The sequence below is a fragment of the Pagrus major genome, chromosome 7, assembly GCF_040436345.1.
Source record: "Pagrus major chromosome 7, Pma_NU_1.0".
Lineage (NCBI taxonomy): Eukaryota > Metazoa > Chordata > Actinopteri > Spariformes > Sparidae > Pagrus > Pagrus major.
This window is the reverse complement of record NC_133221.1, coordinates 34,259,252-34,284,451: the sequence shown is the minus strand read 5'-3', so window position 1 is coordinate 34,284,451 and position 25,200 is coordinate 34,259,252. Positions and strand designations below refer to the sequence as shown.

Here is a 25,200-nt window from a genome sequence, read left to right as displayed (position 1 = left end):
TGTAAACAGTGTCAAATATGTAAAATCTGCCAGTCATATAAGGTACCTTCAGTAACTGGGGGTCACTGTTGGAGGTCTTTAATCAAGCTCCCCATGCTGCTGTCACTGACAGCTGAGCTGCTACATTTGCTACTGCAAACCCTGTTGAATGGTTCTGTGGCTATGGCAAACATCAGCTGACCATGAGCTGACATAAAGAGTGACCTGTAATTCCGTGGAGAGAAAATGAAGACTGGTGATTATTATGATTATATGTATGAGTGTGTTTTTATTGTATTCAGTGGGAGAAGTAAAAAACTGTCTAATGACAATGGCAGGGAACCCAAGTGCTGAGGGGCTATGTTACAGTTATTTAGAAGAAATAGTTATTCCAAATGAAGCCAATAAAACCTCAGTGAGTCTTCACTCATATTGTTGGACAGCTTCAACACTTAAGTCTCTATGTTCAAGTTAGCCTGTACTCCCACGTGTGGGGCCATTAGTCACACCTCATTAATTTCCCCAGGCCTTGTGACGGAATCAGGTCGTGTATAAAGGGGCACCTGGCCACCGTCAAAGAGCGGACAAGCAGGAGACGACTGAGCCACAGCAGCTGGTCTTTACAGAAGAAGAAATCAAACTGCAATAGAGAATGAACCCAAATATCTCCGTTTGCTGCTTATCTCTACTTTTACTGCTTCATTTCGTAAGGGCCAAACCCCTTTCTGATCTCCAAGTAAGTCTACTCAGGTCTACTATGTGATATTTGACCACATCAGAGACACTACTGTGACAGGAGATCTCTCATCAGGCATAGAAGAAGAAAGTTTTAGTTTGTGTGAAGACAGAGTGGATTTAATGTTTAACTGAGGCTGTGTGTGAGAGGTGACTGTACTGTTGGTGTAGATGAGGAGCGTTTTTCTGACTGTGGGGAACTGAACTACGCTGGAAATGAGAGTGAATTACATTGTGATGAAAAAGACTTTCCACTTGTGTGTTTTCAGAGTTTGAAGCAGCTGTTAGAGGAGATCAACACAGCGCCGTATTACTCCTCCTCCGAGGAGATGGAGGTGAAAAGAGACAAGTCGGTGTTCGGAGCTCCAGAGCAGGAGCCCTGGAGCTCCTCCGACCGCAGCAGCTCCTCCGACCCACTGGCGGCCAAAGAAAACGTCCTCGAGCGTCTCTTCAAAGACCTCATGAGGACGTCGAAGCGCTCGTGGAGCCGCTACAAGAAGGGCGGTCTGAGGAGCTGCTTCGGTGTGCGCTTGGAGAGGATCGGCTCCTTCAGTGGGCTGGGATGCTGAAGGTAGGAGGCAGACAGCCGGGGACCATATCATCTTGTGTACGTTCATTTTCGATAACTGCAACATGGGAAAAAGTTCCATCTGAATTTCTACAGCTGTCTTTTCACAGATGCAGAAAAATGTGACATAATAAATATATGAATTTCTTTTTAAACTCAATAGTGTTGATGAAATACAGGAAATGTGTTGCTGTATTTTCAAATGTGTTGTGGCTGTTGAATCAATTTAACAAAATGTAGAGCTTATATTATACATAGTATATATATATATATAGGCAAAGAGAATTATGGGTCACATTTAAAACAGTTACTAGCCACATATTCACAAAGTACTATAATATGATATAATAAAATAATAATAGTAATATATTAACATTAGACCTAGTGAAAAAAGTATGAGTATATGACCTCAAATTATTATGCAACTCTTTTTTTCTACATTCAGGTTAAACATAATGCAGCACAAACACATGACACATTTCAGCAGGAATTTATAACAGTTAATGCCATTGGCATAAAAATGCATCAAAAACGGTGTCTGTGTATTTGTACATAGAAAATTAATGTAATTGTAGCAGCTGTAGTAGCTCATTGATCAGGGTGTCACTGAACATCTGCAGCGCAGCAGCTGGAGGTAAAGTGGCTCATTGCTTCAGGGCAGCTGTGCAGCAGCCCCAGTTACAGCCAGTGATATAAACTGTAACAAACTGCTTTCCAACCTGGTGTAGTAATGTGATTTTATTCTGTCAACAGGAATGGATGACTCTACACTTAAATGTGACCACAACCACAGAGCTCCTCTCAGTCACACAGCTCTGACTGACATGTTAAAGGATGCTTACTTCAGTCTCTCCTTGGTTCTCCTGCAGAACTGTGGTTCCCTTTTTCTTATGTGAGCTGTTAAATATTAAATGATTGTAAATGTATTTATTATTATTTTATTTAATTGTTGGATAGAGTTGCCTTGTAATAGATTGTATTGTAGTAAAATAATTATTTTGCATAATAACTGAGTCTGAATTTCTTTTTTGGCCACAATTGGAAGCAGCTTACTCTTTTTCAGAGGGACTTTCGTCATGCTATGCACATTAAATAAAACGGTGTGGTAGATGGGGAACAAATTTTATTTATGTATTTTATTTTTATTTTTTTATATATATATATTTTATATATATTATGTCTTCTGTTTAGACTTTTTCACATGGGAACATATGAACCCCTTCAAATAATGTAACCTATCCAGAAACAGTGTGTTTTAGCTCTTTTCTTTCTTTTTTTAAAATTCAATTTGACTTGACTGAATTCCATGCCAAGTTGTACTGGGATAATGAAAGGCAACCGGCTTATATTTCTAAAAAAGTCAACTTCTCAGAAAGCCAGACCTGTGTGCAGCTTTGTGACATTTTCCAGCTAATCCATGAGGGTTTTAAATAGTTGACTTACCTAGAAGGAACAGTTCACCAAAAAAGTAAAACTCAGTCATCATCTCCTCCCTCCATGCTGATGGAAAGGTGAAGGTGAAGTTCTGTACTCCACAAAACATATTTAGGAGCTTCACAGTATAACAGCTTTGCAGCATTCTGCTTAACAACTGAAGTAGCTGGAGACTTGATTTAAAATGGAAAAACATCAAATGGCTCCATACAGCTCATCTGCTGTAATCCAAGTCTCCAGAAGCCCCAAGATCCTAGACTGATATGAAAAGATGTTACGTACACCCTTTTAAAAGCTGAACTCTTCACTGTTGCTGCTGAACTATTAGTAGCACACACCTGGCCTGAAGTGGGTGCACAAGCTTGACTGCACATAAAGGATATAAATAACGTCTTTACAAATCAGTTTGGGATTTCTGGGCTTCTGGAGACTTGGATTACACCAGACAAGCTGTATGGAGCCAATTTGTTTCAACAGGATTTTTTCCCAACATTTCTATCAGCATCGGGGTCAGTAGATGATGACTGAATTTTTATCTTTGGGTGAACCGTTCATTTAAGAAGTAGGAGCATTTCTCAACCAATAAAGGAACTTGTCCTGCCTTAGTTTATCACAAATATTCAAACAACTGAACAACTGGCCCATCTACATGCCCTGGTTTATAATCTGGCCCAATTGAATAGCCCTGGTATGAATACTTGTGAATCAAAGAAAGAAAGACCGATGCATGAACTGACAATGATATTCCTAGAGCCATGCTGCTAGAGCGGCTGAATATCTGTCGATAGGCCTCACTGCAACATAACATAAACCTGCATTCATTTTCTAAATCTGGCTCTTTAGCTGCTAAATGCTTCACTGTGTTCATCTGCTTTTTGCTGTTGAGCAGGTAGTATACAGTGGGTTTATCAGAGATTTTTCTCTGAAAACAGCTCTGCCCTACAAAGCCAAAGTGCAGTGACTACAATTCAGCTACAAAATACAGTTATGATTGAAAAGGAACAGGAGAGTTCACAGGTATTTGTTTACAGACTGACAACCCATTTAATTTACATCAAGCCATCTTAATACACAAAATAATACTTAAGGATTTTTTGATTTATAAAGGTGATGACAACAATTTACATACCACTTTATTTTGCAACGAAACAGATCGTAATTTTCTATCTCATTATCATTCTTTTAACCTTCCACAACTAAAAAAGTTTCAAAGGGTTAAGCATATTTTTGACTCTGACTTTGAAAAGCAGGCAGATAACCTATCAAGGTGACTCAGGGAAAGGTCTTACAAGACATATTATTAATAATGCATTAGAAGAAGTCCGACGTGTTAACAACCTACTGCGTAAGTCCTACCATTTTCTTGTACAGATGCATTACAATTATATAGAAGGTCACATAATTTAAATAATTGATTGATTCTTTTTGGAAATGTGTTCATGTGATGGATGTAATTTTGATGTGTGTACGTTTGGTTGTTTTCTCATTTTAGAGCAGGATATTTTTTTAATTTGGGGAGGCGTGTCATCTTCAACATGGGATTCATTGATATCATCACCTGCATTCACTAAATCAGGATTGGGAGACACCCCCTGCCAAGTTTATAAAATGTTTGCTTGATCTTTGTCCACCATTTTGTTCCCTTATGAAGACTTTCAAGGTCAAAACCAGTTGGTGTTTTATTGTTCTGTAAGTAGCCATGTTTTGAATGAAGACTTTTTCATCTAACCTAACTATTTTTGTTCCTTCCTTCATGCATTAGTGCCTGAAGTTTGTTTTTTCTCCTCATACTCGAGGATTCTTTAATTTTTTTCTTAAGTCATTTATTCCAACATGCAAACAATAAAACTATTAAATAACAGATTTCATGTAATAAAAAATCAATTTCGATTCTTATTTTTCAAGAAGAAGATTGTAGTTACTGCACTTTGCCTCTGCACTACCTATATATCTTTTCAAGGTGAGAGAGCAGTATCTGCATTTTTAAGGGTCATAGGTCAAGTAATTGGTCATGATTTTTAAGACATGAAAAGATTACTTAAACAATACATAATTAATAAGCACATAACCACTGTTCTACCTGTAGCACATTTGGCTGGACAGTCAAAAAACGTTGAAGCCATTTTGTTAGTTTCACTGTTCACATAGTTGTCTGCGACTGATGCTGGAAACAAAGTTGATGAGAGCACCAAGACTGAAATGACACAGTAAAAAAAGTTGTGGACCATAAAACCAAAATAATTGGCTGAAAGATGCTAAAAGGCTGAGTGGAGCTGAGGGTAGCAGCAGAGTCTGTGATGAAAACTGAAAAGGAAAAACCCCTGAAGTCGGATTTCCGACTTGGAAAGTTGGACGCACCTCGCTTACACCAACATCAGAATCCAAATGGCCGCTCTGCTTATCAACAACTGTGAAAGCTGTAGAATATACTGTTTATTAGTACTTTCTTATTTGTGTCTCATTAAATTAGTCCTAGGCTAATCTGAAGACATGTTACTCCAATGTTTTTATGCGCAGAATACCATGTAATGTGTTGTTATCAACTGGCATTGCTGTCAATGACTAACATTGGCGAACCTGGCTGGAATTGGTATTCTGACTTGTTGTAGCCTTGTGTAACACAGTCAACTTGGGTATGACATAATTCCCAGCTCCAACTTCTGAGGTAAATGGAACGCACCATAATTCTCTGTGGGCTCATCATTACAAGCGACACCGATCACATGGTTTGGTTTCTCCCACTGAAGGCTGATCTCTGCAGACTGCCCTGCCACAATCACGTACACCACTTAATTTAGTAACACGGTCACACTGTCTTTTAGTTTACTACTTCCCGTAGCTCAGTGACAACAATGTCCCGTGTAGGAGGGGGTGGGGTATGTTTCTGAGGCAAAGTAGCATGCCCCATATCTAAGAGACAAGGCTTTAAAAGGAGCAGTTTCCGACAGCTCCTGTTATCAGAATCAGGTGTCAGGAATGCCACTGAAATTCCAGGCATACCTATGTGTGTTGAGCCTAAGTATAAAAGAGCAGGGGGTGCTACTGTGGGCTCCAGCATCTTAACAGCTCCAAGGACAAGCCAAAGCGCATCCATCCATCTATCCAGTGATACAGCCAACAGGAACTCACAGAGAAACATGCATCTGTCTTCCATTCCCTTCTGTGGCATCCTCCTCATCTTAAACCTGCAGCTCATCAGCACATATCCCATCAGCACCGGCTTGACTGACACTGACATGGACATCTTAAAGGTGAGGTGCCAATGAGCGATTTTGAAACAGGGCTCCACCATGGGTCCAATCTGCAGCAGCAGAGCATAAGAGTTTCATTTTATCTTCCCCCATTAGGGATTGTATAAATGTATCATACCAATTAATGGGACTCGTGATTTGTGCTTATTGAAGTTAAATTAATGCCCTCAGTGAATAATAATTAGTCTAATGATAAAGTAATATTAAAGGCTGCAGTAGGATATTCAGTATTGACTAAAATCTAATGCATCATAATGCTTTAAAGCACTACCAGAAATGTTTGAGGGTCCCGCCTGTAAATGTTTATCCTTTTTAAGATATATAAAACTTATCCTAACATGTGTCTTTGTGGATTATGCAGGTGATCCTTCACAGACTTGAGGAGTCAGTTTCAGAGCAGACTGAGGTGGACCAAAGAGTCCCTGCAGAGAGTGACGATCTGGACAGCCTGAACATAGAGGACGTAGATGGAGAGCAGCCCCAAACTGGACTTGATGAGGCAGCAATCAGGGAGTTTTTCTCAGCCAAGAACCTCAAGAACGTCCGCAATGACTCATCCAGGAGATCTTCAGGCTGCTTCGGTCGACGGATGGACAGGATAGGCTCCATGAGCTCTCTTGGGTGCAACACTGTTGGCAGATACAGTAAGTTGAAGTAATTCTGCTCAAGGTTGAGCACTTACAATTTTGTTTGGGTCAGGGATATTATGGAAAATCATTATATAGTCAACAAGAAAAAAGATTTGACTCGCGCTGTGATTAAACAAGAGCCTGGCAAAAATATATTTAATATACTTTAAGGACAGTGTAGCACTAGTTTACATCATGCTACACTGTCAATGACATGAATATTGAAATATGAATAATCCTGATGGCAGATTTAATGCTGTTTTCTTGTTCTCTTACAGATCCAAAGTAAAGATGAAGTCTTACCATCTAAATTCTGGAACTGCAACGTCTCTACCAAAAGATATTTTTATTTTAATGCTATTTATTTAGTAATATTTATTGAGTATTGTTTGTGGCTTACAAATATATTTATTTAAAATGATGTAAGATTGTTCTTTAAGTACTGTTAAAAGTTTGAATAAATGTTTACAACTGCACATCATTAAACCGAGTGTTGCTTGAAGTTCAAGGTGATTTATTTGTCATTTTATAACACAGGGCTGCATAACAAAAGAACCTTTTGTAAACTCCTTCATGCTACACAAACATAGAACAGTTATTTATATTCATACATACATAAGTATGTAGTACATTTTTTGAATTTGCATGAAGGTGAATGTAAACAGCAGTTATGTAAAAGTTCAACATCAGGTAAACACTGCCATTAACTGACAGCATTTTAGCACCAAGCATCAATGATGAAAACACAGAGCCCACCTGTCCTTGTGTAGCTGTAGGTCAGCCATCGAGTGCAACAGCTTGATCCAGTATGTTGTGCTAGAGACAGGTATCTGTAAAGATGTGGACTCAACAGTCTCTTATTTTATCTGCTGTGTGGCCAGCCTGGGCTATTTAGTCAATTTAATTTGCCTATGACCTGACATTAGCCAGGAGCAGCCTTAAATCAATGCAAAATAATTAAGAGGTAAATTATGGTTATTTTCAAACATTGCTTTCACAATTTTTGTAATCGTAATGACTGATAGCTGGCAAGGTCTTATCACATGGACTGAATGTCACAATACAAACAAAGCCACACTGCAAACAGCATCCACAGCATGTCCTGTTAGCGCTCCCATGGGTAGAGAATGTGGGAGTGGATAAGGACAAGACAAAGATGATGAAAACACACCACTTGAGATATATAATATTGATGAAGTAGCCATTCCAAGTCAACCACAGGCAACTGCATTCAGGATATTCTGTAATTGTTCAGGATAAGTATGACTATGCTGAAATCACTGATGAGTAGTGAGGCGATGGATACACCCTTGTCACATTTCTTTAAACTGGATTTTGACTGATAACAGACACGTTAAGTTGTTGTTAGTTCTGTATGGATCCTGGGGTAAATGTAAACCTTAGTTTTCAGCACCATGGAGAGCACACAAAACCATTCAATCTTGTAGACAGTCACAGTCTGTTCACCCTGCTGCCATCTAACAAGAGATACAGAAGCGTGCGCTCTTCCTTAATATGTGCAAATCACAGAGTGATTCAGTAAAGTGTAAACTGGTTCACAGAACCTACTGGACTAAGATGAGACTAGTCAAAATCTATGCAGATGTAGACCCTATCTGTGAAAGATACAAGTCAGGTCCAGCCTCCTTGATACACATTTTTGGTCTTGCCTTTCTCTTTATAGCTATTGGACTGAGATATTTCACTCTGTCAGTACTCAAGTTTGAACCAAAACCCATGACAGCAATTTCTGGCATCGTACCCAGTGTGATACAAAAGTCCAAATATATTCTTAATTTATTGGCCTTTCTTACATTGCTGGTGCGCTGAATAATACTACTGAGATGGAAATCTTCAACCCATGTTTAGCATTACTCAATGGAAAATAAGAAAACACTCATATGCTTGTTCATTTGTTGAATGCTGAACTTGCTTCTTTCCATGAATTTTCTGATGAAAACTCAATAAAAAGAGATTAATAAAAAAAGAAAAGAAGAAAGTAATAAAATGGGAGACTCATCAGCAGTCTGAGGTCCTAATGTCTGTTTTTCTGCATCCTATTGGTCCATGTGTCCAGTTCCCAATTCCTTAGGGTACACATTGTACATTGTTGGTAAATCTCTCTCATTCACCCCGGGCTTTCCCAAAGGTGGCAACTCAGTGTGCCTCACTTGAGCGGCTCATCTCCTGTTATGGCCTGGTGCCTGACCCACCCCATTAGATACCCACAGGTCATTAACTAGAACAACATCAGGGTTCCAGTCTTTTTCTTTGTCCTGTTGATGTTCCCTGGTTTTAGGTGTTTATGTATTCCCAAGATATGGCTTCAGTTTGTTATAGTGTGCAACAGATTTATAATGGCCAAGCGTTGTTCCACTTTATTGTAAATCTGGGATCTGCTCCAGCCCCGGTGACCCTGCAAAAGACAACCTGATACAGAAAATGAATATTGTATATCTGACAGTTTACTCACTATCCTTCTCAAATAAAGATGGCAAGTGCAGACCAGTTGCCCACAAGACGAGCACCAGGCTTTGAAGCCAATTTTACATAGCATCCAAACCATGTAATTACAATGTCACAGAATGCACTAGCCCAAAAAGACTTTTTCCGAATACGCTTACATTGTGAAAGTAGTGGCTGTAACGGTGAATACATTTTACTGTGCACCACTACATCCACAGGTTAGGGTTATATAATAATTCATAATCAGTCATAACTTGATCCATTCAGTCTAATAACATGTGGACAGAGAGCTGACGCGTTAAATCATTATATCCCTATTCAAGTTAACAGAGGGCTAAACTGGAAGGAAGTCTCTAGTACCCACGCTATATGCTTCATGTACCACTGAGCAGCTTTCACAGGAATGAATGGGGCTCCGCCTCTGATGCTGTGTCCAGTTGTAAGTTGTCATACCTTCCTGGCTTCTTGTAGGCCTGTAACCTCCATCCATCCCAGGTGCAGCAGTTTTAACCTACTATGGTATTTTTCAGGAGTGCAGACAGTGTGAAGTATTTGCATAGTGAATGCTGCATTCCTGTCATTACACACCACATCTGAGCTCAGAGCCTCAAGATGGCTTCTCAGGACATGCCCCTGCTATCTGCTTAGCCTGATGATGCACAGACACATATAGGCTACTGTACACACACACACACACACACACACACACACACACACACACACACACACACACACACACACACACACACACACACACACACATCACCTACCACCAAGCACCACTTGAAGGGACATCTGACCAGCTGCCTTATCGAGCAGAGGTGTCAGAATGCACTTGAGGAAATCTACAAAATGATGAGCCACTGACACCGACTGTCTGTGGCATGGTGAGTGTGTGTTTGTGTGTGTGTGTGTGTGTGTGTGTGTGTGTGTGTGTGTGTGTGATGGCATGTATATAAAGCTTTACAGTGCAGGCTGCAGCTGTAGTAACAGCAGAAGGATAACATGAGGACTGCGGTCCTGTGGGGCCTGCTGGTCCTGCTGTGTCAGCACACACTTGTTAGCAGCCACGTACTGGGAAGGCCCTCATCAACCAGTGACCTGGCTCAGCTCAAGGTAAGGAACCACATCACTACTATAGTGATCACACCTGTTTGTCTAGCAACTCTATTGTAGGAGGTCAGGTACATAAATACAGGGAGTGAGCTGTGCATTAGTCAGAGATGTGAAGATGATCACTTTTACAACTGAGGTCATGTCCTATGTGCTGTTTGCAGCTTTTAGGCTTTATATAAGAGATTAGGCTTTATATAATTAATAACTTCCCATTGCAGTATTTATATATCCAATATTATTTCTAGCATGTCTCCACCAGAATGTAATATCACCCAGAATGAGAGGGTGGGGCAAACTACAGAGCTTCATTTTGTAAAATCAAATGGTGACATTGGAATTAGAGATAAAATGGTATTATATGTAATTTCTTTTGAAGCTTCTTGGAAAGAACTACAGTACAATATGTAATCTGGTACTAATGATTGGTAAAAGTTGTCTCTTACTTTTTACCTTTAAAATAGTCCCTCGAAAAACTGTTGGGATGAGATTTCATGAGTGTTAGCTGACCAAAAACATATCATCTCCACAATTAAGTTAGCCTGAGAAACCATAAAACTGTGATATCTTACCGATACTTGGATATTTCCCAGTGATCAAGCCACAGATTAGGAAAGCATATCACCTAAAACCTGTTTAAAAATGTGAATAAAACTATTTACATTAACTGTCAGGTACAGAAAATCACAAGATATCAAATGTTATTTCCTCGAGATAATGAAATAACTTATCATAAGAAAACGACTTCCTGAGTTCATGACTTCAAGAGTTGACTGCTACTTACACACACTGCTCTGTGGGGTGAGTTTGAGAGTTTCAAAGCAAATCATAAACTTTTTATGAACATTTGCCATTTGAATGTTTTACTTGTTGATTTGATATGTGGGTATTTACATCATGACTACTGTAAGCTATAGGCATAACAATAGTATTGTAATGTAGTGCTTGTGTCTACACGGATGTTTTAGAGTGAGACACTTGTGAGGAATAGCTGGTTTAGCATAGCTTTTCAATGCCATATATGTAAGTCTGCGACAGATTTGATAACTTGATAAATGTAAGCAGCTGAAAATGCTCTGATGGTCCATTCTGTGAAGTAAGGGCAGAATGAAACAATAGTCCTCCATACAGTGATCAACTCAAAGTCTACTGTGTAGTAGGATTACAACCTCACATTGGCTGAGGGAAAAGAAAGGGCACTCCTTGATCTGACCTTTTCAGCTTTAATCAGCTAATACACTTAATGCCATGTATGCATGCTGACACGGCACTGCTGATCTCTTAAATATTAGGCTTTAAGTAACAAGAGGGAAAGCCCTTTTGCTTCCTCGTGATAACTGGTTAACTTATCTCATTATCGCAGGATAACAAAGTTTGTTTTCTCAAGATAACAAGCTAAATCAATCTGTTATCGTTGTTATCTCAAGATAATGTAATAATGAACTGGTGATTTCGAGATAATGGCATTAAAAAAATAATGACACAGTCCAGCAGCATTAAACAGCTTCAAGAAATCGTCCATAGACTTGTACAGAAAACCTCTTATTTCTCAATTCACATTGCAATCTGCTCACATATGGCCAATAAAAAAGTGATTAATACATGTTAATGGTCACAAATTGTTACATAGAGCCCCTTTAAACTAAGAGACACTCCATGACTTGTTTATATGGCACAAAATGATTTAATGTTAATGGTTTTGGTGCAGGCGCATACTCAACAATCCTTGTTGACCAAGGCTAAATAACATCCAGCCAGTGTGCACTGTGAGGATTTCTGAGCCTCCCAAGCATGTAAATGTGCTTCAAAGCACCTGTTATACCCTCTCAGTTTACCAGTTGCCTTGGTTGAATACCACAAGGTTTGAAATGTGTTAGGGTGCTTAGACATCATTTTAAGTTTAGTTCAAAACTTCACAAGCCAAATACCAAATTCTGGGCTGTTTCTCAAGGAGCATGTGTTTCCTATGCCTAAAACGTACTGACGGAATGTAGACAGTTTCGGTTTTAAGGTAACCCATCTTCATCTCTCCACACCAGTCTTTACTGGGGCGCATTGAGGAGACTCTGATGGAAGCAGCCCAGGAGGAGGACTCTGAAGCTGATTATGAAGGGACAAACCAAGAGCCTGAGCACAGCCAGGCCAGCCCAGGATGGAGCCTGGACCAGGAGGGGGACCAAGAACCTTTGATATCAGAAAGATCTCAATCACCAAGTGAGGGCCACAGCAGGACTGCAAGTCAGAGGAGCCGCCTGCAGGACCTGCTGTTGACCACCAGGAAACGGGCCTCTAGCTGCTTTGGGGCCAGGATGGATCGAATAGGAAATGCCAGTGGTCTGGGATGCAACAATGGAAGAGGTAAGACTGCAGCTGAGGATGGCAGAACACAATTTAATAAGGGATTCAGTAAAATCATACATGAGGGTCAGAAGTCTTAGCTGGAATATTTTTCATAGGAGGTATTGATCATACACGCAATCACAGTGCTCTTGTCTAAAACATTAGGCTTAGTAATAATAATAATAAGAGGGATCAACCTTTTGTTTTTCTCATGATAACTGGCTAAATTATGCTGTTATCACACAATAATTGGTTTTCTCGAGATCTTGAGAAAATTATTTTGTTTACTCAGGAAAATTGTTATTCCGTGACAATGACATAAATAACTTGTGATCGCGAGAAAACAAACAACATTCAACTCATTATCACGGGAAAATGGAGGAAATAACCATTAATAACAATAAATAAATTATATTATTATTTTTATTATTATTAATATAATATATATTAATTCTATATATTATAATTAATAAATAATAAGCCCATGGCCTTTCAGGGCTTCCATACATTAGATATATATACATAGGTGTATATTTGAACTTTGAACAGAGGCAGACTAGCTGTTTCCCTGTGTTTCCTGTCTTTATGCTTAGCTAGGCTAACCAGGTCCTGACTGCAGTCCCAAACTCAACAGACAGACATGAGACTGATAAAAGCATCGCAATCTTGGTAAGAAAGCAAGTAGTGTCTCCCAAAATTTTTAAGTATTTTCCTGTGGACAATGTGACCTTTTCTGCAGCACGGAGACTAGACCTACTAGATATTTTGTGAGAAGTTTATCTATTTAAATACCAAACAGTTGATAACTATTCCAGAATTGTTATCAGAACCTGCTTTATTGGGGAACTATGTGTACACATAGAAGGAATCTAACTCCTGCTTTACATTGCTCCCAGTGTCACACACAATTTTCAGGAAGATAGAAATAGACATACAGCTAAAAACAAGGACAACAAAGGTGAACAAAGACAGGTAACAACAAACGTATCACCGTTAAATAAACAAGCAGGTGAAAACATGAAAATATACAGTAGGTGTATGTGTATATCAAAGACAACAGTGACCGACAACATACAGTGCCTATACAGTTTGAAGTCAAGTGACAAACAACAAACAAATAGTACAAAGTACACCTACTAAGTAGGTGGCTCTGTACAGCTTTTACACACCTTGAAATTCTAATCCACATGTGAAATCAATCACTGTGAATTTATGTAATTCAAAATGTGGATTCGACATGTGGAAATGTTCATTCATATGTGGAAAAAGCCAATTACACAAATGTCCAGTTCCCCTCTTGATTTTTTTTCCCCCACATATTTTCAAATTTTAAAAATTTGAGTTCACATGTGAAAATAGCCAATAATATGTGAAAATGTAGACAAATTAATCAGATTTCATATGATTTTGTGTGCCATGTTTTGGTTTCCACATGTGGAAATTCTAATCCATATGTGGAAAAGAGCCAATCATGTATGGATGTATGATATTTGAAACTAATTCATGAGTGAAAAAAGCCAATTGCTTGATAAAATGTCATGTTCACATTTGCAATGAATGCATTTTCACATGTTGAAACTCCAGTTCACATGTGAAATTGCAATTTTTACATGTCAGAAGTGTGATATGTGACATTTTCATAACTATTGAATAACAAAATCATCAGTATGCTGTCCTGTCTCATATTGCAGAATATAATAAACACTGCAACCTGTAGAGTCTGCTAACATTAAATAAATATGCATTAATACAATCCAGTGTTGCTACATGACCAGGTCTTTATAACCTGTATAATCCTCTTTCTTTTTTTGTTTGTGTCATTTCCCCATCAGGGTAGTCTGACAGTTTCCTGGGACACATGTTGGATTATAGTATCACCTCCAACCAAAGAAACAGGAAATGTATGATTCTGCATTAGAGACAGTTCAACTGTGTGTATCTCTTATATGTATTTTTCTGTTTGAAGTGACAAATTGGTTATTTGTCATAAGTGTAATGAAGTCTGCAGAGTAACATTACCATCCTAAAGGACACAAGTTCACTACATAACTGCATGTGGGTTGCCAACAAAGATTAATAAACTCTCTTTTTCATTTGATGAATTCAGTCACGTTTGTTTGTTTCAAACATACACCGCTACAATAGAGTAGATACTCAGTTGTCTAAGGGGGAGTCCTCTCTTTATCTCTGCTTGCAGTCTGAAACCATTACATAAGAAAACCTGTGCCAAATGTCCACCTTCAGTCACCTTATATCAGTCAGTCTTGGTGATGTCACCTGATTTCTTACGACACACTAACTGAAAACCATCATAAAGCTCTTGCTGTTGAATTATCTGTACATAATCAGTTGAAGAGCAGTCCAAAGCAACGCTACCATTTTTGATTTTCTTACATTTTCTTGCATACTATGATTTAAAGGAACAGTTCACCCAAAAAGTAAAATTCAGTCATTATCTCCTGCCCCCATACTGATGGAAAGTCAGGTGAACTTTGGTAGTCCACAAAACATTTCTGGAGCTTCACTGAAGTAAATGGGGACTTGTTTCAAAATGTAATAAAATGGCTACCTACACTGTAAAATAAAAACCCCCGTTGACTTTACGGTAAAAAACCGGCAGCTGTGGTTGCCAGAATTTTACCGTAATAAATATGGTAGAGCTTTTTCTACTATTAAGGTAATAAGATATTAGTACTGCTGATTTTACGCGTAACGTATGAGTTTGAGTCCAAAATTTACTGTACAAATACACATTTTTACTATTTAAAAAAAAGCTGTTTTGCCATATAATAAACATGATTTTTATGTTAATTATACGGCAAAACAGCACAATTTTTATATGGTAAAAACTTGTATTTATAGGGTAAAATATGGTTTTAAACTCCAACCTTTACTGTAAAATCAGCAGTACTAATATCCTTCTACCATAATAGCAGAAAAGGGCCTACTGTATTTATTACAGTAAAATTCTGGCAACCACAGCTGCCAATTTTTTACCGTAAAATTAACAGGTGTTCCTTTCTTTTTTAAAACTATAAACTAGTATACCATACTAGTATACCATATAGTGTTTTAATGTGCATTTATCAGTCTGTAATATAGAACATTACTTTATTCTTCGTAAGTCCCCTTAAAATGTCAAATAAATAGAAGGTTTTGATGATGATCATGATGGTTAAAGTGAAACTCTCGCCAAAATGCAACCTAGGCTTTTTTGTGTGAATGTATTTGAGTCAAACCTTCATGTAAAAGCATAATTACGACGAATTATGATTTCCCCGGCGTAACATGGAGCTTTCTCCTCCATGTTATGCCGCACTCGGAGATAGACACACACACATACATACATATACATATATACACTAAATGTGGTGTGGGCTTTGGGTATGGTAATATTGTGATATGACGTAAGTGTTGTCTTTTGTCTCTGGCTGCATTACAGTAAAGTGATGTCATTTTGTGAACTTACCAGAGTGTTCTAGTCGTTCTATTACTTGCCTTTACCCACTTTCACCCACTATCAGACATTACTGATGATTATTTATCAAATGGTCATCCCCACAATATAACCTAACAAATATTCAAATAAACAGGTAGTCAAACAAACTCTGGGTTTCAAATAAACTCCCAGTGTCTATATAATTTGCACAATGTATAAAATTGTTATAAAACTTGGGATTTATAGAGAAGAAACACCTTAATGAAAAAAAAAGCAGTGCTGGGGATCCTCACAGAGGATGGAGCAGGGCTGGGGGTCCTCACAGAGGATGAAGTTGGGCTTGGGGTCTTCACAGGGGACGGAGGAGAAGGAGAAGGGCTGGAGTCCTTCTCGCCGCTAAATTCAGCTTTACTGAGGCCGACTGTGCTCCACCAAATCATGATGTAGTAAACTTGAAGGAGAAACAATAACAACAAGTTAATTTTATGATACAAACAATTAATACAAGACATTAATTACTGCGACAATATTCACCATAGCTAAACTTGGAGGGGGGCGCAGGAAAGACCGCTGGGCTGCATTATCAGTCGCATCAATGGCTGAGACTGAGACCACAGGCTGGACATCAGCAGGAGACTGAGTGGCAGGCTGCTAAAACAACAGCATTAATCAGAATCACAATTCCTTTATTTGTTGGGAAATTTCTGTGTTACAGCAGCTAAAGGACAGGAATATTACAATAAACAATAATAAAATAAAAGTAAAAAATAAACAATATAATAAGAAATAGAATAGACTCGTATATACATAATATTTACAATATGAACAGTGTAAATATAAACAGTGTGGGCAGTGTATTTTTATTTACAAATAATAAATATGGGTATTAAAAATTGTCCAGTTAGTGCAAACCAAAATGAGAATGAGAATGGGATATGTGTAGAGTTTGAGTGCACATGTGAGGTCTACTGGGAGAAGTGCTGGTTGTAAAGTCTAACAGCAGCAGGAAGGAAGGACCTGCGATACCTCTTCTTCACACACTTGGGGTGTATCAGTCTATTGCCGAAGGAGCAACCCAGTCCTGTGATAGTGTCCTGCAGGGGTTGGGAACAAACATGCAAGATGTAATTTTTCTAATGCTCACCTTAACAGTGTGAAATCCACGACTAGAGGCCATGGACCCTCTAAAGAGGGTGGTCTGTCCACGGGCCTGCATGGGGCATTACTCAATCTGAAACAATCAGAATTGTATTCAGCCTGGAGTGACACACAGTGTACAGTCCATGGTCAGATTAGTACATTCTGCACCATCAGAATGACTTTTTCTCATCTAGTGATATGCATGGTCATGAGTAATAGGTGGATATTTTGCTGTACTTTACCTTCTGGTAGAGCTCATGCCATTTGCGCTGCCTCAGGGCCGGTCTGTTGCCTCCTCCAGCAGGCCAAACCCCAGAGCTGGCAAGTGGCCTCAGTCTCACCATCCACTCCCCCTCTCCAGTTGGCTTGTGGCTCTTTGGTTTAGTGCTCATCTGAAGATAACATGGAAATAATAACAGTAGTTACAACTATGAATCACAGCATAGTGTGCTGAACAAGTGCGCAAGTCCTGTGAAAATCCAATCTCTGTGCAATTACCACATTTACTGGCTATATTTTTTGATTAATGCTACACAGCATCTTATCTTTATATTACAAAGATGTGCTCACTTGTTGTGTGCAATTATCCAACCATGGTCATATCTATCAGTGAGAGGTGTATACCATGTATACATTTCTTTATTTTGATGTTATTTATCAATTAATCAATCAATCACTCTTTTGACTCTTGAGATGCTATTATAGGTTACTGGTGTAGGATCAATAGAGGTCACGTTATCTTGTCGTTTTTGCATTCAGATACTGTAATAACATGACTATACTGTATCTGCAGACATAAACGGCTTTCGTACGTAAGCTTCAGGTTGGCTGATAAGGTCCGTTATTTCTTGGAAGTAGTTTAAAATAAAGTCATAAACTAAGCAGCTAGATGACCGGTTAACGTGCAAAAATAATGATGCAAAAATTACAGTATTGACTGTAATGTAAATTACGGCATATTTCTGTTATAAACAAAGTGCACAAGTATTTAACAGTGGAGCAATGTATTTTTTCCAGAAAAAATGTGTACAAATTACAGTTTTGACTGATATATATAGTTACGGTATTTCACTGTTCTAAAAATTGTATTTAACCATTTTAGAGTTTACGTTTTTTTCCTGTAGTAGTTTTGCAATTTTTTTTACCATGGACCATTTTTTACAGTGTAAGGCTCAGTAGCCTTACAGTAGCCTTACACTGTAAACAATGTCAGTGGATGTCCGGGATCTCTGGGCTTCAGTAAGCCCACAGATCCCGAAATGACTTTAATATCATTAATAATAATAATTAATACATTCATTTTATTATCGGCAGCTTTATTTAGGCTCTCTATACATGGTTGTGCTCGTGCACCCACCTCAGAGGGTGTGTACACTGACACTTTTAGCTTAGCAGCTACAGTGAAGAGTTTGACTTAAAAAAAAGTTGCAAATAACGTCTTGTCAAATCAATTTGGGTTCTTGGGGCTACCTGAGACTTGGATTAAGCTTTTGGTTGTTGTAGTTTTTGCCGTTTTAAAACAAGTCCCCCAGCTACTTCAGCTGCAATGCTGTTTTGCTGTGGAGCTCCTGAAATGTTTTGTGGACTACAAAATTTCACCTGACTTTGCATCAGAATGGGGGGAGCCATTCTCTTTATTCTCAAGAGTCAGGTCAAGTCCTGTAATCTGTTCCACTGCATTAAGTCACTTAGGACATACCATTTTTCATTCATTCATCCAGTGAATTCTTACTTACAACTAGAAAATGCATTTTCCTACTGAAAATGCAGTGTGAATGTAGAAATATCCTTTGTTGGAATGGCAGAAATCAAGTTACCTTTCCAAAAGTCAGGCTTTGAACCAGTGATCTTTTAGTGAAGTGCATGGGCACTAGTACTATGCTCAAACCACTTGGCCACTTCACCAGACAGTGAAGTTTATTTGTATGTCAGTATGTGTGAATAAAAGTTATATAAAAGTCATAATGCATGACGTATGTGGAATATGTTTTTACTTTTTTATTGTAATAGGACAAGAGAGAGTGAAAGGAAATGGTGAGAGAGTGAGTGGGGGTAAATGTTGGATTTGAGCCTTGGCAACTGTTGCCAAGATACAGCCTCATTACATGTGGCACATTCTCTACTAACTGAGCTACTGGGGCATACCTTAACATTGTGTTTTTTAAGCTAAAGAGTCTATCAAACTGGCAAAAAGAATCTGACACAGTTTCATAGTTTTTCCAATGGTTAACTTGTGATCTGTGCTCTAAGTAGTTGACTAGGAAAAATCCTGGCACAACTAAAGGGATTTAACATTTAGAAAGGAGAGAGGTTCTACTTGTTCAAGATATTAAAAAAAACATTCACACTGTACTGCAGGTGTAATCAATCATCCAATCAACCATGTATATGCAAGTATGACATTATTAACTATGTTGGAAATTTCTCCTAAAGTGAGCACATGAAGAATCAAACCCCTGACCATGGGATCAGCCATGTGCTTAACCATTTCTGCCACAGAGCAGCAGAAAGGACTTTAGGTGTAATCAGTTAAACAAGCAACATATGCATGTTGGAAGTTTGTCAGAGTTGTTTTGTTAGAGTGGGTCATGGGGACTGAAACATAATAATTATACTCTCCCCACAGAGAAGCTGAAGTGATCACAGTCACCTGCTGTGGGTCGAAAATAGGGCTGCTCCACTGCTCATAGTAGAACTGCACAGCTCCACCACACACCTATATTCAGTTCGTGTGAAAGCTGTAGTAGTAGTGGGAGTATTGAGGGCAATAGTGCCTGTAGTAATTGAAGCAGTAATTGAAGCAGCACCAGTAGTAATAGCAGTAGTTGCAGTAGTAGCAGTAGTAGTAGTGTAGCATTCCGAAGTGTAAGGGCGTCTAAAGTAACTCTTTCTTTGCTGACAAAAACTCAAGAACATGTACTCTTTGGAGCTAACCAACACACTCCGATAATTTTCCTCCACTCCTTCATGAACTCTGTAACAACAACAATGTCGCCTCTCCAAGACGTCACACTCGCACGCCCCACTCCTACATGCGTCCCCCCCTTACAGCAGGAAATGACCTCATTTCAGAATACACAACGAAATAGAATACGCTGGGGGAAAAAAAATTTTGCATGTAAAACACAACACATATAGCCTAAACAGGCCATGAAGCAATTATCCAATAAACAGAACTGTAAAACACAGCCTAGGTAACCCACAACAACAAAAGCACAACTAAAAAAAAACAACAAATACGCAAACCCCCCCTTAAAACACAGGGAGTCAGTAAACATGAGCATGTATAACAGTCACTCAATCACATAGTCCCCAAAGCGGGCAGGGGGTCGTGATGACCTACCAACCCCGGAGAACCTTGGCAGGGCAACCGCCTTTTCAGGTGAACCACCAGCACCTGAACCAGGACCAATATCACAGTCCACGTCCTTGCCAAAAAGGAAAACGCCTGCAGGGCTACTGGGTGTGGTAGCATCCCCCTGCAGAGCATTGGGTGGGGAAGGGGAGAAGAGGCTTCTAGACGGGCCCTCCAAGGGAAAAGCCACAGGCAGATTGTAGCGCTGCAGCCTGTCATAGTGGACGGTCTGAAGAGGGGGCTCCTCCCCAAATACTACTATTCTGATAAGTGACTCCCACCTCATCATCCCTGTCCATTCGCCGTTGCACCAAGTAAGGTCCCTTCCAGTGGGGAGCCAGTTTACGGCGGCTCTCTGTGGGGTCATTCAACAACACAAGGTTCCAGACCTCGTAAGGTTCGTGCCTCAACTTGGTATCATAGAAAGTCTTTTGTTTTCTGCTTGCCACAATGTTGTTGTCCTTTGTCTGACTAAAAGCAGTGTCCAAGCGCCTGAGGAGAGAACTAGCAAAGTCCTCCAGGGACCCATCCATTGGCCTGCCTTGCACCAGTGGCCCCAGCACCACATCCACCGGTGTCCGGGCCTCCCTGCCATGTGTGAGGAAGTATGGCATGAACCCGGTGCTGGAGTGTACACTGGTATTGTATGCAAAAGCAACCTGCAACAGGAAAGAGTCCCACTCCCCCCTTAGATGACAAGAGCGTTTTAGCCAACTGGTCGATAAGTGTTCTATTAAACCTCTCCACCATACCATCAGACTTGGATTGTATGGAGTGGTATAAGTTTTCTTCACGCCCAGCATCCTGCACAAATGTTTTACCATATCTGACTCAAACTGTCTCCCAATATCTGTGTGCAGTGTTTCCGTCACACCATGTTCCAAAATGTAATTCTGAAATAGACACTCAGCAACTGTGGTGCCCTTTTGGTCAGCGATGGCATACAGGTTAACGAACTTAGTGAAATAGTCCTCAACAACCAAAACATACCGGTTGCCTTTAGTGGTGACCGGCAACTCAAGTATGTCGGCTGCGTCACGTTGGAAAGGCCTCTCCGCCTGCGAAGTTCTCAAAGGGGCATGATGTCGGGGTACTGGGGACTTCCTCCTTTGACAGGCATAACACTGATCACACCAAGCTTTAACGTCACTGTACATAGTGGGCCAATAACATACACCTCTGGCACGAGCCAAGACCCGTTCATAGGCAAGGTGAGCTGTCAAAGGTGCGCCATGCAGGTGTCCGAGGACCTCGGGGACCAAGACAGCAGGGAGCACAACTTGTGTTGTTCGCCCCTCATCAGACAGCCACACAACCCTGCACAACAGTCCATCAATTAAAGTCAGCCAGGGAAACTCATGCCACAGTCTCTTTAAACCCTGACCAGCATCCTTTAACCTCCACCTAGGGGGTCTCTGACCCTCCTCCAGCCAGGCCAACACCTGCCTGATGTCAGCGTCACTCTGTTGGAACTCCCTGACATTGGAGCCATTGTGTGACAGAGTGTAGACTAAGGCCCGGTCCACACAAGCCTGGGGGGTCGGAAGGCAAATGAGGGCTGGGGCTGGGGCCGGAGCTGGCGTCTGCTGTAGGGACCATGGTGGGGACGGGAGTCTCTATGGCGCACACGGTGTTGGGGTCATTGTCCCTAACTGTTTGGGTACCTGTGTGCACAAGAGTGTGGATAGCATCAGGGGCATCATTGTTCACTAACTCTGCACTGAGGTCAGGTCTGCGTGAAAGAGCATCCGTGTTAGTGTATTGACTTCCACTTTTGTGCACAATTACCCAGTCATAAGGGTCCAGTTCCAGGGCCCAGCGGCTGTGAGGCCCTGTTCTGTCACTATCAATGGGAAGCCACCAGAGGCCCAACAACGGCTGGTGATCTGTAACAATGGTGAACGGGCGAAGACCCTAATAGTGTCTGAAATGACGAACAGCCCACACTATCGCCCACAGCTCCCTGTCGTACGTAGACCATCATCGTTCGGCTGCTGTGAGGGAGTGACTAGCATAAGCCACCACTTTCTCCAGACGGTCAGCATCTTGTGCCAACACTGCCCCCACAGCCACCTGGGAAGCGACGGTGTATAGAATGAAACGGTGGGTGAAGTCTGGGTGACTCATTATAGGTTCAGCACAGAGAGCATCCCGCAGGAACTCAAACGCCTCCTGGCAATCTGCAGTCCACTGAAACAGGACATCCTTCCTGGTGAGGTGACTGAGGGGGGCGGCTCGCTGGGCAAAACTCTTTACAAACCTTCTGTAGTAAGAACAGAGCCCCAGGAAGGCACGCACCCCTGTAGCGGACCTTGGCACAGGCCTTGACTTCACCTTCTCTGTGTTTCTGGGGTCAGGGCGAAGCCCCTCAGCAGAGATGACGTGCCGAAGGAAGACCACATGGTCCCGGGCCAGGCGGCACTTCCTGGCATTCAGCCGTGGCCCAGCTGCTCCAATCCAGGTGAAGACCTCCCCTAGAGCAAAGAGGTGGTCCTCAAATGACCTGCTGTATATTAATATGTCATCGAGATACACACTGCAGATGTGCCACGGCAGCCCCTTTAACACCAGCTCCATAACCCGCTGGAATGTTGCCGGTGCATTTGTGAGCCCCATGGGCATGGATCTGAACTGGTAGAGGCCCTGGCCGGTGGTGAAGGCGGTCTTTTCCCGGTCCTCCTGCGCCACCTCCACCTGCCAGTAGCCGTCCAGGGTGCTGAAACAGGTGGCCCCTGCTAGGGCGTCAAGTGTATCATCGATCCGCGGCAGTGGGTGGGAGTCTTTTATTGTCACAGCATTGAGACCCCTATAATCCACACAAAATCTCCATGTATTGTTCTTCTTCCTGACGAGAACCACAGGAGAGGACCAAGGGCTGCAGCTCTCCTCGATGATGCCATCCTCCAAAAGGCGCTGGACCTGTCTGTTTATTTCCCTCCGCTTGTCGGAGGAAGTGTGGTAGGCCCATTGCTTTATTGGGGGATGGTTACCTGTTTGAATGTGGTGTTTGATCAGGTTGGGGTTGCCTGTTCCTCCCCGTGCAGGGCTGAACACTCCCTGATAGGGGTGGGCGATACTGCAAATTTTGGTATCGATCCAATACCAAGTAATTACAGGACCAGCATTGCCGATACTGATACCGATACTTTTTACTTGAAAATCTGCATGTAGCCTAAATAGGAATACTAATGTTCCTTCAGCAGATACACAAAAGAGTTATTATATTCTGCCATATTCATACTTCAGGTTTGAGGTAGGCTATATATCTTAATATAAGTATATATTTTTGAGTTCCAGTAAAACAATTAAGATTTATTTCAACTGTCTGAATATATGATAATCACTCTGCTAAAATTACATCTCTGACCACCAATTACACTTTGAAAATCAACATTAATTAATGCTAGTGAACCTAAGTGAGCGGGTGGAGAGGAGGGCTGCGCATAAGGACTAGATGCTGCGCTCACACAAACTGTGAAGAAATACGAGTGATTTGCTGAACTTATAGAAGAGAAACTACAACAAAAATATCGATCTCATCACGCTAGTATCAATCCGATACTAATACTCACATTGGTATCGATACTATCGATGTTTGGATCGATCCGCCCACCCCTACTCCCTGATGCTTCCCCAGCAAGGCCTGCAGCTGCTGTCTCTGATCGTCCGACAGCGGACAATCAGCTACATCAGGTAGGGGGGGCATCCACCTGTCGTGAATCAAAAACCTCTGTAGGGGTGACCATTAAGATGGTGAAATACCCCCAGGTGAGAGCCAGGGTGCAGTTTCAGTTCCTGGTCGGTCGGGTTGAGTAGCCGTGCCACAGTGCATCCATTCTTCACTGGCGCTACTGTGCGTGTGACCACCAGTCCCATGTTGTCACGCACCTCAGGCTCTAAATAGCCCAGGTAAGAGTCAATAGTTGGTCCAGCAATACGGGGGGGGGCACCACCTGAACAGGGACAATCATTTCACTGAAAGGTGGAACAGTAGCATCAGTAGACATAGAGATGTTACAACATTTTGGAATAAAGTCTGTAGCCTGCAAGAGAGGAATGTTAATGTCTCCCATGCTGAGAAGCCCACACCCCACATCCATAATTGCATGAGTCTGCCGCATGAAATCAAAACCCAGCAAGATAGCCTGTGTAGCCCCCCGCACAATATGCACAGTTTGTTCATATGACCTGGCCCCCAACTTTATTGGAAGGGCCACAGTACCTAAAGTGTTCCAATAACTGTCCATTTAATGCACGTGCATACATGTACTGTGTATTCAGCACACATTTACGTAAAGCTGGGATGGACATTCTGAACTCCTCAGAAATCAAAGAAACATTAGAGCCAGAGTCATTTAACACAGTCACATCAACACCCTCTACCAGTCCTTTAACGTAGGCCGTAGACTCAGACTCACCCACCAAACAGGAGTCCACCGTGGGGTCCGGAGTCGCTACTGCAGAATTGTCATTGTGACCCTGTGGTGGCGACACTGGCATTCGAGTCTCGATGCCAGCTACTGGAAGTTTCCCCGCTCCTGGCTGTGCAGGGATGGAGATGGTGATCGTCGGCAGGGAGATAGAAACCTCACTCCCCGCTGTGGCTGACGTTCCTCTGCGAAGTGTGGCCCCCTCGCACACACCCTGTTGCCGTATCCTGCCTGAAGCCTGCGCTGCGGAGACCGGCCTCTTGTGCAGCCGTCCATCCGGAATTCCCTTGAGGTGGACCTGCATCCAAACCCGCCACAATC

General features: G+C 41.2%; 3 protein-coding genes across 3 annotated transcripts; all 3 read left to right on the top strand.

Moving 5' to 3' along the window:
- The first annotated feature begins 631 nt into the window (after positions 1 to 631).
- nppal (natriuretic peptide A-like) lies at positions 632 to 1,283 on the top strand. The gene is made up of 2 exons (XM_073469410.1): positions 632 to 715; positions 984 to 1,283. Exons 1-2 carry the CDS (start codon positions 632 to 634, stop codon positions 1,281 to 1,283), a joined length of 384 nt encoding a protein of 127 aa, XP_073325511.1.
- Positions 1,284 to 5,853: 4,570 nt separating this feature from the next.
- Positions 5,854 to 6,625, top strand: nppb (natriuretic peptide B). The gene is made up of 2 exons (XM_073470968.1): positions 5,854 to 5,967; positions 6,329 to 6,625. Exons 1-2 carry the CDS (start codon positions 5,854 to 5,856, stop codon positions 6,623 to 6,625), a joined length of 411 nt encoding a protein of 136 aa, XP_073327069.1.
- A 3,442-nt stretch (positions 6,626 to 10,067) lies between these two features.
- Positions 10,068 to 14,352, top strand: nppa (natriuretic peptide A). Its single transcript, XM_073470255.1, has 3 exons — positions 10,068 to 10,178; positions 12,215 to 12,533; positions 14,348 to 14,352. The coding sequence occupies exons 1-3, from the start codon at positions 10,068 to 10,070 to the stop codon at positions 14,350 to 14,352; spliced, it is 435 nt and encodes a 144-aa protein (XP_073326356.1).
- The last annotated feature ends 10,848 nt before the right edge of the window (positions 14,353 to 25,200 follow it).